Source organism: Toxorhynchites rutilus, chromosome 2 (assembly GCF_029784135.1).
Source record: "Toxorhynchites rutilus septentrionalis strain SRP chromosome 2, ASM2978413v1, whole genome shotgun sequence".
Lineage (NCBI taxonomy): Eukaryota > Metazoa > Arthropoda > Insecta > Diptera > Culicidae > Toxorhynchites > Toxorhynchites rutilus.
The window spans coordinates 275,104,363-275,117,960 of NC_073745.1; the positions used below are offsets into that span (position 1 = coordinate 275,104,363).

The 13,598-nt window shown below is 39.3% G+C and overlaps 1 protein-coding gene across 5 annotated transcripts in view; it reads right to left on the reverse strand.

Moving 5' to 3' along the window:
* The window catches only part of LOC129770731 (uncharacterized), a 73,890-nt gene that overhangs the window by 25,561 nt on the left and 34,731 nt on the right, over positions 1-13,598 (reverse strand). For all 5 annotated transcript variants that reach the window (XM_055773752.1, XM_055773756.1, XM_055773753.1 and 2 more), the window contains exons 4-7: positions 2,748-3,438; positions 2,422-2,688; positions 1,982-2,104; positions 1,130-1,428 (exon numbers count right to left, since the gene is read on the reverse strand). In XM_055773752.1, coding sequence (XP_055629727.1) covers positions 1,130-1,428; positions 1,982-2,104; positions 2,422-2,688; positions 2,748-3,438 — 1,380 coding nt within the window. The remainder of the gene's footprint in view (positions 1-1,129; positions 1,429-1,981; positions 2,105-2,421; positions 2,689-2,747; positions 3,439-13,598) is intronic.

A 13,598-nucleotide genomic window follows, 5' to 3' on the forward strand; every position in this document is an offset into this window, starting at 1 on the left:
ATACTGGGAACAAATAATAATTTTTTTGGTGTTTTTTCGAAAGATTATGCTTAGAAACATCGTTTTATGAATAAATGAGTGAACTGCAACACCTTCGCAGAATATAAATCTCATTGTTATTAGGCATTCGCTAGCTACACGTGTTCTGTTAAACTTTTTCTTATTCGTTTGAGAATTAATTCGTTCTTCCAACCCAAAAAATTAAGCCTACTGAAAGCGTGACATGAAATTCTTGTACTTGAACCGACTTATTCGATATGGATCTACAAAAAATACATGGTGGGACAGTTATGAATAGATTATCAACATGGGACAATTGAACTTGATGTTGTTTTTTGAAAAGTTGGGAATAAACTATATGTTTTTTTTGTATTTTTCCGTAAGATTATGCATAAAAACAACGTTTTATGAAGAAAAGTGAAAATCGTCATAAAGTAACATGGGACAACTATGCGTAGAACGGCAGTGTATCTCTCGCGTAAAAAACTAAAAAAAAAAAAATATATGCGCAAAATAAACACATCGCAAAATTCACATACTAAAAATGGCTTCTCACTTGTGTGATGCCCACCTCATTTTATACACATACATCAAATTCTAGCTCCTCTTTTGTCTTCGCTCGTTCAAAGCTAAGCATAAAAACAACAACGCGCATCCATACCAACCGTATACGCTTGTGTGATGAAAAATAACCCAACAGAGAAAGCAAAGCAGACAAACCAGATTGAAGCGCGGTTTAAAACTGGGTGTATAAACCGGTGTAAAGATATGGTCCAGTAAGGAAGATCGAACCTTAAAGCGAACGGCGTTGACAACAAAACATTTCTACTTTGTTGAAGACTGCTTTTTTGAGCGGTTGTTTTCTTGGCGTTTTTTCCGGTCACGGTTTCATTGAACTATTTTTTGTAGTTTCCTTCCATTACAATTCGAAACAGTCCATTAGTCATTTTTTAATACATACGTTATGTTGAACCACTTGCGTAGCTGGTATTTTCACGGGAATCAGGGGTGGTCCACTTTTGTAATCTCTCATTATTTAATCTTACTAGTTCAACTAGTTTTGCAGCCATTTATCTTCGCTATTTACTTTTTTTTTAGAACTAAAGTAACTATTTTCAGTTCTACTCACCGAAATGGATCGATTGGTGGATTGGTAACTTGGGCGAACAACTGCTTGAAGTAATCGTACGGTAACGGTTGGAATGCAGACAGGCAGGCAAGTGGGGCATCATTGCCCATCGAGCCGAGCGCTTCCTTCTTGGTCTTGATCATTGGCAGTAGCAGCATGTGGATCGTTTCAGTGGTATATCCATACAGCTGCAAGCGTGGATCCATCATGCCACGGCTATTTTCGCTCGGCAAAACACCGCTCAGATCAATACTGAAGTTCTTTTCGGCAGCTTCACGTCGGATGTCATCCATGGTTATCTATAATCAGGACGGACACCGGTTTTAGATTATGATCATAACACGAGAAAGCAGGAACACGATAAAAATGTAGTGGTACAAAAGAATGGGGGAATCATGCACAAAAATTTTAACATCAATAGCTACACAAAATGTACATATGAATGTACGGGATGATGCCATGAATAAGCCAACTCATCTCGTTAGAAAAACCAAAAGAAGCCACGCTAATAGAAAAATTTGGTCTTATTTTGAAACTTACCATCTTCATAGTTTAGATTGAATCAAATAGATTTCGATATTTAGAATAGTTTTGATTTTGATGAACATGAGGATTGAAACAGAGAGAATACAGAAATGATTAATAAATTTAAAGTCACTGTGTACAAAATGTAGTGTGATGATATTGTCGTGCAATGTCTGGTTGATGATGTGAACGCCTCCGAGTGTGTCATGGGTTGTTGGTGAAGAGTTTTGTTAGTTGTGGCCTCAACGTATAGCACTCACATAAGGGTAACGGATCGCTGAAATATGATACTACTTTCGGTTATTTGAATACAAATTCGAACCTTACCTGTTGCTGCAGCCATTCGGAGTGCGGACGTGACTTAGCAATATGGGACTTTAGTTCGATGTCCTGGATCAACGACTTTTGCTCGGTGTCAACCAACAGCATACGGCCTGGCTTGAGACGGCTCTATTTTTTTATAATTCGCAATCAAACCAAAACGATTCGATTCCAAAAGAGAATTGAAATGTACAAATTAGAATCGTTTTTGAGTTTGTTTTGTGATGAACAGTTCGGAACAGCATTTGTGTTTTAGGAAGAGCCTTAACAAAAAAAGAGCAAACATGAAAATTCACTTAACTCTACCAGAGCTAAAAATTACCGCTTAACCTTTGACGCCGGTTGCGCCTTTCGGGCCTATCAAATGTGATGATACGATTTGTGTGAATGAGTTTTAAGAATCTACAAAAAATAAAATCATATAAGTCAAATTCCTATTATTCTACCTTTAGCGTAACGTCTTTAGGATCAACGTCATATACACCAACTTCCGATGCCATTATCAGCAGGTTGTCACGCGTCACGTAGAACCGAGAGGGTCGCAGTCCGTTCCGGTCGAGAATTGCTCCAATGTATCGTCCATCGGTGAATGAAATCAATGCTGGTCCGTCCCAGGGCTCCATGACGCACGCTGACCAGTGATAGAAATCGCGCTTCTCCTGCGACATGGTACGATCGTTCTGCCATGCTTCCGGTACCATGGTCATAACGGCCTTTGAAGATTGAGGATAATTATGTTCTCTTGATCTATTTAAACTCGTCAATAGTTTACCTCTGGAAGCGATCGGTTGCCAACTTCAGCCAAAAACTCAAGCACGCAATCAGCCGAGCCCGAGTCGGACAAATTCGGCTCGACAACGGGATACAACTTCTTCAGTTCATCCCCAAATAGTTCGCTCTTCATAACACCTTCACGAGCCTTCATCAGGTTAACATTTCCACGGAGTGTATTGATTTCTCCATTGTGGGCCAGCACTCGCAGTGGATGAGCACGTTCCCACGAGGGGAAGGTGTTTGTACTGAAGCGAGTGTGCACCAGTGCCAAGTATGTCAAAAACTCCGGATTCTGTAGGTCCAGATAATATTCCCATAGTTGGTCCGAGGTGAAGAGACCCTTGTACACGATTGTTTTCGTCGAAAGTGAACAGATGTAGAAACGACGTCCAGGACGTTGCAGTTCATGGGTCGCACGTTTGCGCAGCACAAATATTTGCCGCTTGAACGTATCGTAATCGACATCGGCCTTAATGAAGACCTGCCGGGAAAGCGGCTCACTCTTACGGGCGACCGCGCCGACGGCGTCCTGATTGGTAGGAACATCTCGCCAGCAGATAACCTGTATTCCGAGACTTTCAGCCAATGAATTGAAGTCGTTCTCGGCCTCTTCGTGGGTATTTTTATCCAAATAGAAAATACCGGTCGCATAGCGACCTAGCTCCGGTAACTTTATGCCGAGTGATGCCCTGAAACGAAACATAAGTGTAGCGAGATAAGCAACTTTGTCCAAAAAGACATTGTCGAATCACGTGCTGTCCCAAAATAGACGTTGTTTTATTTATGATATGCAACAGTAAAACATGAAAAGATGATAACAAATATTTTCTATTCGAAAGCATTTGCGTGGTATGTGTGCTATCTATGACGTTATTCAGTGATCTTTGGAACAGTTATTTGCAGAACAACATCCATAGAAGACTTGTTTACTAAACATATGTCACGTCCCAGTTGCATTTGCACTGATTTTCTAATATGATACTATTACAAATGTTGTTACCGTAACGTGAAGATTTTTTCTTTGGGATCCGGCTTAATAATCTCAAATATTTTGTACACTGAATGATTCACTCCAGACAGCTCCGTATTCTTTTTACGCATTCCGCGATAAGGACTGTGGAACTTTCCTCTCGAGTGGAACGGTTTTTGCACTGTCCAAATAAAAGGTATTTTCGTAGTGCAAAACAATCAGACCGGTCTGCCTTATCATCTCGCGCTTACGGGCAATGAATGATTTACTCCAGTTGAATGGAAATGTTTGGGTTGATCTTTGTTGTTCTCGCATTAACCCGATGACATTCAATCAACAGGTACCAGCAGACTTTTGGAAGCCGCCATTTAGCTTGCAAAATCCGGTTACGAAAATGACCCATTTTTGGCCAATTGGATTGGATTGCAGCGTACAGCAGCGTTATCGAGAATGGCAAATCATGATATGCAAGCGTGCAATACGAGTGATTGTTGAATGACTGTCGCGTGTTTTGGTGCTACACGGCGAGCGAGTTGTAAAAAGTCGGATTGCTGATAAAATTATATCTAGCAATCAACTTTTTTTTCGGGTGAAATTTAGGGTTCGCCCTCAAGGTCTTAAAAGTATGTGAGGAATCAATGATTTGCTTAAATGAGTTCTTCAAATTGATTTTTTTCGAACTGTCATGCTAATTAACGGCAATAACAGCTAAAAGGGCAGTGATGTTATCTTACAAAACAACATTCCTTGTCCTTTATCTCATTAACATGTTAAAGGTAAATTAGTTCAATTATCACCTAATATATAATCATTTCTCGTATAATGGAAAAAAACATTGACTTACATCGTAGACTAGTTTATCACCTGCGCATTGCCATAGTCTAATTCTTGCAACCCTTATTAGTTACATAGAGATTCAGCTTCCTGGGAGGCTTACTTTCCGCTAAAGCAGCCGTGGATGTCAGACCTAAAATAATCCTCCAGAATCATTGGAAACTGGCAGAGAAATCCGACAGCTCTACAAATTATAGCCCTTCCGAATTCTACATCAAACATGAACATATAAGTCGTAATCAAAATCACAACAGGAATCCAATGGAAGAAACATGACACTCTAGAAAAACAGGAGCAGAAGCGATATAATAATTCTATATACAGTGCTATATCCTAGAATTCAGCATACGATGAAGTATTTCATAACGAATTGCATCGCGTCAACAAATTCACATTTGTGCTTATGTTTTCGTTTATGCTGATTAACACCAGAGCATGTCGCCACCGTGTTTTTTGTTTCGTCTGTTTCGGAACACTGATTAACGTCTGTTTCGTCAGAAAGCTGATGTTTAATGAAGCTCTTCCGAGTAAAGATAGTTATCTATATTTTGTTATGTCTTACGACACATACCAGTGTCGGTACCAATGAGTATAGGAAAAGAGCTTAGATTTTTCGAACGGAACTCGCTGCAAAATGTTGATTACCGCGAAAAAAAATCCATATGCAAAATTTCAGCTCAACCGGACTTCATATACTAGTGTCACAAAAACGACACTAGTAAATACGGTTTTCGAAAACCATAAAATCACCCAAGGGGGGAGTACATGAAATAGGGGGTTAAAAACAATTATACCAAATCGGATCGAACCTCATTTACTAGTGTCGCAAAGCCGTTTGAGTTTTCTGAAAACCGTAAAATTACCCACGAATGAAGTACATGAAATCGGAGTTTTAAAAAAAAAGGGATATCAAATCGTTTTTAAGATTTTTTTCCAGAATTTCTCATTCGCTATTTTCAAGGTCTTAGCAGCCCATAGTGAATCACACCCTTTTGATCCCACCAAATACAGATAATTATTTTGGCATAGTGGATCTTCGGTTCCGGCGTTGATATTGCGTTTTGGATCCATTTTTCGTTTCCGGTAACGGCTCGATGCAAAAAACACTTCCTTCTGTGCCGTTCAAACAAAATTAGGACATGTAGGGAGTTATTCCGGGAGTCGCTTTACGACGTGACCGTCATTTCACACATTCTGAAAATGTAAGTGAAAAAAATTCAGGAGCAATGAACTCTATTTATTATACCCCCGAGTCGTAAGACTCTTAGTATTGGGAGAATTGTCATATAACCTCGAAGGGAAAAATCTCACTTATACCAACTTGAATAACCCCCAGTATTCTAAAGGAGGAATGTCTGGAAAGAATGGCGGGTTAGGTAGAGCCTCCCAGTTTACTCTTTCCAGATGATTCCTGACAAGTTCTGGAACATGTGGTATAGTGTTGTCATGTTGTAAAAGGATCTTGTCGCGTTTATTCTACCATTCTTGTCGTTTTCCTTCAGAGCTCTCTTCAAAAGTATCAATTGTAGTCGGTACCGTTTCCTTGCAAATCAACTCTTTCGCCTTCACTCGACGCCACTGATTATATAATAGCGAATTGGTTTTTGGACCTGGTTTACTTCCTAACTGATTCTGTAATAAAAAAGACGGGTGGGTAATGTCGGGGACATAACCGGAGTGACGTAGGACTATACAAAGGGGACAGCTTTTGTTAAATATATATTTTAAATATATTGCTTTATTTTCTTCTCCTACGTGAATACCTACCTATCTACCTGAAAAATTGATTAGTTTACTGTTTACTCTTTATGAATATGTTGATGGTTCTGAAAAGAACCTTTGGTGTTGTGTTTTTGTTATCACTCGATATTCCCATCTTGTTCGGTTAAACCTTCCTGTTTAGCTATTGCGTTTGCCACTCGCCACAGCTTTCACAGTTGGAAAATTTCTTCCCATCCAGCTTGTGACATGTTGTTCAGTAAATTACATTTCATGCGACGTGCCGGAGAAACACTTTGCCACTCACTGAAACTAATTGTTGCCTTGATGAGCGCCGAACCGAAGCTGCTCTGTTCTTGATGCGGGTTTTCTGATTGTCGTGAGCAGCTTTGCAAGCCAACTCGAGCACTCCGACGGCCGAAACTCTATAATCGCTGTTAGGTATACTGGTGCTCCGGCACCAATCCGTTCGGCCTAGTTACCCTTGCGGAGCAATCAGTGAATGCGACCAACAGGGAACTGGAGACCTGCACGGTTTGAGTGGGACTTTGCCTTTCCCTTAACTTGTCCTCCTTTGTTACGTCCACGATGCCGATGCCGTACAACCACACGGGTTTACGGTTTGAAAGAAAATAAGATATTTTTTTGGGGTCCGCGTGTTTTATACTCTAGCGGTACACACTCACAGGATAGAGACAAATCGGCAGATTCAGCCAGAGGGGCGAGTCCAACGAGACGAACGAATGAGCGTTAAAAGGGAGCGATGGCAAAAAAATACATTCATTACGATTTGTTCGCTCGTTGGATTCACAGGCAGGCTAAAAAGGGTCCTTTTCAGGATCACAAAATTATCTTCAATCTAAAGAGTTTATTGTTTTGTTATCACTCGACTAAACCTTTCTGTTTAGCGATTGCATTTGCCACTCGCCACAGTTGGAAAATTTCTTCCCATCCAGCTTGTGACATATTTTACAGTAAATTACAGTAAATTACAATCAATGGCACATCGCATTACCACCACTCAGTATCGGATTGGAGGTAATTTTAACCTGTAATTGAACATTTGCGATGACAGTGGTACAGTGTCGACTTTCAATGTGGGGTCATAATTTGGATCTCTATGTTTACAAAAATGTCCAACTAAATATGTCGCATTGCAGGTCCGTCCAATTAGCTAAATGTCGAGCTAAGTGTAAATTACTGTACTTTCAATCTAGAAGCAATTTAAGAATTGGTGAAAATCAATAAGCTCAGAACAACTGCCAAATTCACATACTCATCATATCCTGGCAAACAAATTATGAAAAAATCAATTTGTGTTTTATTATTATTTTGGATATTGTTTTAGAAAGCATTGAACTGTATTTCCTAAACTATTTTTTGGAAGGTTTAATGGCCCTGAAAAGCGCCTTGTTTTATGGAATGGTTCCAATTTAGAAAACTTAGTACTCGTGGTTTTGAAAAAAACCATTTCGAACGCCCTCGATGCCGACTTGTTCTGGATTTGCCACCAAAGCAGTTTGTATAAAGAACAAACTTTTTTCTTCTGCTACCTGATGCCGTTTTGCGATTGCGTTTGCCACTCGCCACTCGCTGCAACTGCCTGTTGTCTTGATGTCCACAGAACCGAATGTGTTCTGTTCTGAATGCGGGTTTTCTTATCGTCGCGAGCAGCTTTGCCAGCTAACTCGATCACTTCGGCGGCCGAAACTATATAACGCCGGCTAGGTGGACTGGTACTAACGCGCTCGGCCTAGCTACCCTTGCGGGGAACTCCAGATCAACACGGTTCGAGCGGGATTTTGCCTTTCCCTTCACTTTTCCTCCTTTACCATGTCCAGACATGGCTGCTTGTGTTGGTTTGTTGATGTGTTGTGATGCGAACCGATGTGGTGTACGGTTTGAATGAGAATGATCGTTACGGCAGCGGAGCGGGGAGTTTTAAGCTGACTGGCTGGCTCGAGAATTACGCATGTGTGAGACTGCGACCAATGTTTCGTTCATTTTTTTCTTTTTCCTTTCCAATCGTGCTTCATTCTATTTTTTTTTTTTTTTTTTTTTTTTAACTGTATTATAGTGACTTTCAACTCATTTGGCTGGTTCGTCACTTTTACTTCCATTTTTGGAAGAATGTCGGGAGTGAGAATTGAACTCGTGACCTTTAGCGTGAGAGGCATGGATGTTACCACTACGCCAGATCGCCTCCTTCATTCTATTTCACTGCTGCTCTGGTTGCCCGTTTTGGTCGGTACGATTTGAGGAGCACAAAATGGACCAATCAAAAATGGGCACATAGTGCATTTTGACAATGCTTGATATTTCACAATTATTCAATTATTTATCTCAAGAAAAATGAAATGTTATTCGTTATGATAGATGCGTAGATATATTTCCTATCAATTGATGGAAAAACCTTTGCGATCTATTGAGAAATGCTCGAGTTTTAAGCGTTCCAAATCTTGCATTTTTGCCTACTTGTTCAGTGCCTAGATTTCCATTTCACCCCCTATATCTTCCGGTTAGACGTAGTCCTACGTCAAAATTAAAAATCATAGGAGGTTGTGTTCAAGACACGACCGCATTGTTGACGTAGAACTACTCTGTAGTTTAATTCAAGTCGCTTGTTTATAACTGCAGATATTATTTTATAATGCTACGAAAATTTTGAAATAACCATTCTAGAATCATTTGACGATAATTGTTTGATGATTTATTCTTGTGCTCGCAGAACAATACATGCTCGAGATAAGCGCGATAAGCGATAATCCTTAGTGGAGAAAGTTTTGCTACTGGCAAGCGAAACCAAATCACATACAACATTTCAGAACGACATTTACTTTCTTGGTGACTAAATAAACGAAATAAACTCTATCTGTTAATCTCAACAACCTCGAAAAGAGTAGCACTGCTTCATTATGATCAAGATTAGCGCAAATGCAATACTAGTTGAATGCAGTTTTGCGACTGGCACGCGACCCCAAATAAATTAATCTATATATATAAAAATGGAGTGATGTCTGTCTGTCTGTCTGATTCTTATAGACCCGGAAACTACTGAACCGATCGACATGAAAATTGGTATGTAGGGTTTTTGGGGCCGGGGAAGGTTTTCGTGATATTTTGAGACCCCTCCCCCCTCTCTAAGGGGGGGCTGCCATACAAATGAAACACAAATTTCTGCATTACTCGGAAATTAACCAAGCAAACGAAACCAAAGTTGGCATGTGAAAGTTTTAGGGTGCAATAAATGTTTCTATGATGGTTAGACAATCCTTCCCCCGCTCAAAGGGGGGGCTGCCATACAAATGAAACACAAATTTCTGCATTACTCGAGAATTAATCAAGCAAATGAAACCAAATTTGGCATGTGGAGGTTTGAGGATGCAATAAATGTTTCTATGGTGATAAGATACTCCTTCCCTCTCTCTTAGAGGGGGCTGCCATACAAATGAAACACAATTTTTTGCATTACTCGGAAATTAATCAATCAAACGAAACCAAAGTTGGCATGTGAAAGTTTTAGGGTGCAATAAATGTTTCTATGATGGTTAGACAATCCTTCCCCCACTCAAAGGGGGGGCTGTCATACAAATGAAACACAAATTTCTGCATTACTCGAGAATTAATCAAGCAAATGAAACCAAATTTGGCATGTGGAGGTTTGAGGATGCAATAAATGTTTCTATGGTGATAAGATACTCCTTCCCTCTCTCTTAGAGGGGGCTGCCATACAAATGAAACACAAATTTCTGCATTACTCGGAAATTAACCAAGCAAACGAAACCAAAGTTGGCATGTGAAAGTTTTAGGGTGCAATAAATGTTTCTATGATGGTTAGACAATCCTTCCCACACTCAAAGGGGGGGCTGCCGTACAAATGAAACACAAATTTCTGCATTACTCGAGAATTAATCAAGCAAATGAAACCAAATTTGGCATGTGGAGGTTTGAGGATGCAATAAATGTTTCTATGGTGATAAGATACTCCTTCCCTCTCTCTTAGAGGGGGCTGCCATACAAATGAAACACAAATTTCTGCATTACTCGGAAATTAACCAAGCAAACGAAACCAAAGTTGGCATGTGAAAGTTTTAGGGTGCAATAAATGTTTCTATGATGGTTAGACAATCCTTCCCACACTCAAAGGGGGGGCTGCCATACAAATGAAACACAAATTTCTGCATTACTCGAGAATTAATCAAGCAAATGAAACCAAATTTGGCATGTGGAGGTTTGAGGATGCAATAAATGTTTCTATGGTGATAAGATACTCCTTCCCTCTCTCTTAGAGGGGGCTGCCATACAAATGAAACACAATTTTTTGCATTACTCGGAAATTAATCAATCAAACGAAACCAAAGTTGGCATGTGAAAGTTTTAGGGTGCAATAAATGTTTCTATGATGGTTAGACAGTCCTTCCCCCACTCAAAGGGGGGGCTACCATACAAATGAAACACAAATTTCTGCATTACTCGAGAATTAATCAAGCAAATGAAACTAAATTTGGCATGTGGAGGTTTTAGGATGCAATAAATGTTTCTATGGTGTTAAGATGCTCCTTCCCCCTCTCTTAGAGGGGGCTGCCGTACAAATGAAACACAAATTTTTGCATTACCCGAGAATTATCAAGCAAATTAAACCAAATTAGGCATATGGAAACTCTAGGGTGCAATGAATGTTTCTATGGTGGTTAGATACCCCTCCCCCCTCTCTTAGGGGTGGCTGCCATACAAATAAAACACAAATTTCTGCATTACTCGAGAATTAATCAAGTAAATGGGCGGGACGAAGTTTGCCGGGTTAGCTAGTAACTTAATATAACTTATTGAATAACTTGGTTTCCCCAAAAAAAAATTTAACGCAGCCTTAACACCTGCTTCACCATAGCGTCAGTTCAATGCATTGATGACAGAAAACAAACAATGTTAACTGCTTGTAAAAAGGCTGAATATTTGTCTCAGCAAAGATTCCTTACCAATACCCTAGCGTAAATATTTCCCTCCCGCTATCTCCTCTCCTTGTTTATATTTATCATTACGACTGCATAATTTGCAACACCAAACAATCATCAATCATAGCATAAAAAAATTAGGCGATTGTTGCATCGTTACAGGCCGTTATCGTTACGGGAGCAGATGCAAATGGGGTTTCAGCGTAGCGAAGAAGCACTATTTTTACGTACGGGCTATGAAGCACGCACGTACGCATACAAATGTCCATATACGATGGCTTGAAGCAACTAAATATACACACACTTATCTCCGTTTTGCGCTCTACTCAACACAAGCCGTTTCTGTTAATATTGCCAGTCTAGATTAGCTTAGCTGTCATCCTTCGTGGAGAGAGTTTTCCTACCGTCATGCGGAACCAAATCACTGACAAAATTCCAGAACATTTATTTTCTTGGTGAGCTGACGATAGCCTAGCTTGATGATTCTCCATACAATTATGTAGCTCAGAACCTTAATGCAATGGCGTCAGTTTGATGCAATGATTGCAATGCCAGAGACATCAGCGAGTGAAAAATTTAGTCGCGTCCACAGCTCAATCCGAAACGAAGACATGTGATGACGCAAAACAAGGAAGAACAAGCGATAATCATTGCTTTGAATACAGAGCGATACTGAAAGTTTGCCTCTCCTTCCTTTGCTTGTTGAATTAAAGAGACTTTAAACTTTTTCTTTAAGTCCATCATATTACTCCTCCCCCCTGTGAGTTTCCAGAATATAGCTTCTTTAGGGAATCACCCAGCGTAGCTGTTTTAACGGAGAAACGTCTTACCTCGTGCTCGTTTATGATGGAAGTGATGTCAAGGATCAATGATTACTAAGCAACGGTTTATGCGGTGTCGGTTACTTTCACACTGACGTTATGACGTTACAGCTAAGAGTACGCCTGTTGGGATTGTATGTTTGTGAGAACACATGTTCAAATCGGTCGTACTACTATTGTGTACCACACACCCCCCATTGCCTTGAGAAAGGCTTCGATCCCTCGCCGTCCAGCTCGCCCAACGATGTTGTTCAGTCGATTTCCTTACGAAGAATGAAAGTTTGCATCAGCGAGATCCACTGTTTATACTCTAAGCAAATATTCCCCTTAGTTTTTCTTCTTTTACTTTGTTCATGGAGACTTTACATCTTACGATTTCCCCTTCGTTGCTCGTCGATAAGTTGCTCGTTATTGACAGCTGTTCGGGAAAGCACACAAACGGACATAATAAATGTATGAGGAAATGGGAATGCTTCCAATTTTCATTAATTTAAACCATATACAGACTATGGGTTTATAATGTATGGCATATCTTAGGGAATTTCCGATTCGTTTGGTATGTAAATCGCCAAAATCCGTTCGCGGCAAAAATAGTTATTAACGTTAACTTTATTTCATAAAAACGTGGCCTGTTTTCTGATTTGACACTCCCTTAACCATTTTTCGATGCATTTCCTGTTTGTTCGACAAATAATTACTATTATAATATAAAATCATCATCAGACATTGCTTCAGTTTAAAATGTTTTCGCAATTTCGAAAAAGAAACCTCTTACTTCATCATATAGAATAAATATACGTAAAAGCAAATTTTCATACATAATTTTTATTTTGATAGCATGTTTATTCCACCTGAAAACCCATAAGTGCAATTCCAAATGAGATCTAACTAAAAATGCAGATTTCAAAAACTTGTATTTTTGATTCGAACGAAAGTTTGTATTCCGTTTGGGTTGGAGGAAATATGAGTTTTTCACACCTTTTGGAAATTTTTTGACTCAAGTGTGTGTTTTGAAAAGGGCGTATCGATTTTAGTAAGAGAAATATTTGAGAATTTATATCTCAAAAACTATGAGTCGTACCGAAATATGTTATGTTATGTTATGTTATGTTATGTTATGTTATGTTATGTTATGTTATGTTATGTTATGTTATGTTATGTTATGTTATGTTATGTTATGTTATGTTATGTTTTGTTATGTTATTACTATTACAGTGCACTGTAATAGTAATAACATATTTTTAACAGGATAACGTAGATGGAGGCCTTCCTTTAAATTAAGTGTAACTTTTGAGGATACAGGTGGATAAAGACACTTGAAGTGTGGTTTTGCAGCATTTTGCTTGTACTTTAATTTGTAATCGGTTTGGTCTGCCCCAAAAAGCCCCTAGTTCAAAAATAGGTCAATTTTAACATAAAAACTCCAACGTGCGTAAAAAATGTGCGTTTTAACTAGGCACAAAAGTTCTCTAAACATTGTAAAATTGTAAAAAATCAAGAGGAAAAGTTAGGACGAAAATATGATTTTTTGGTGCTTTTCGCCAAAAATGTCC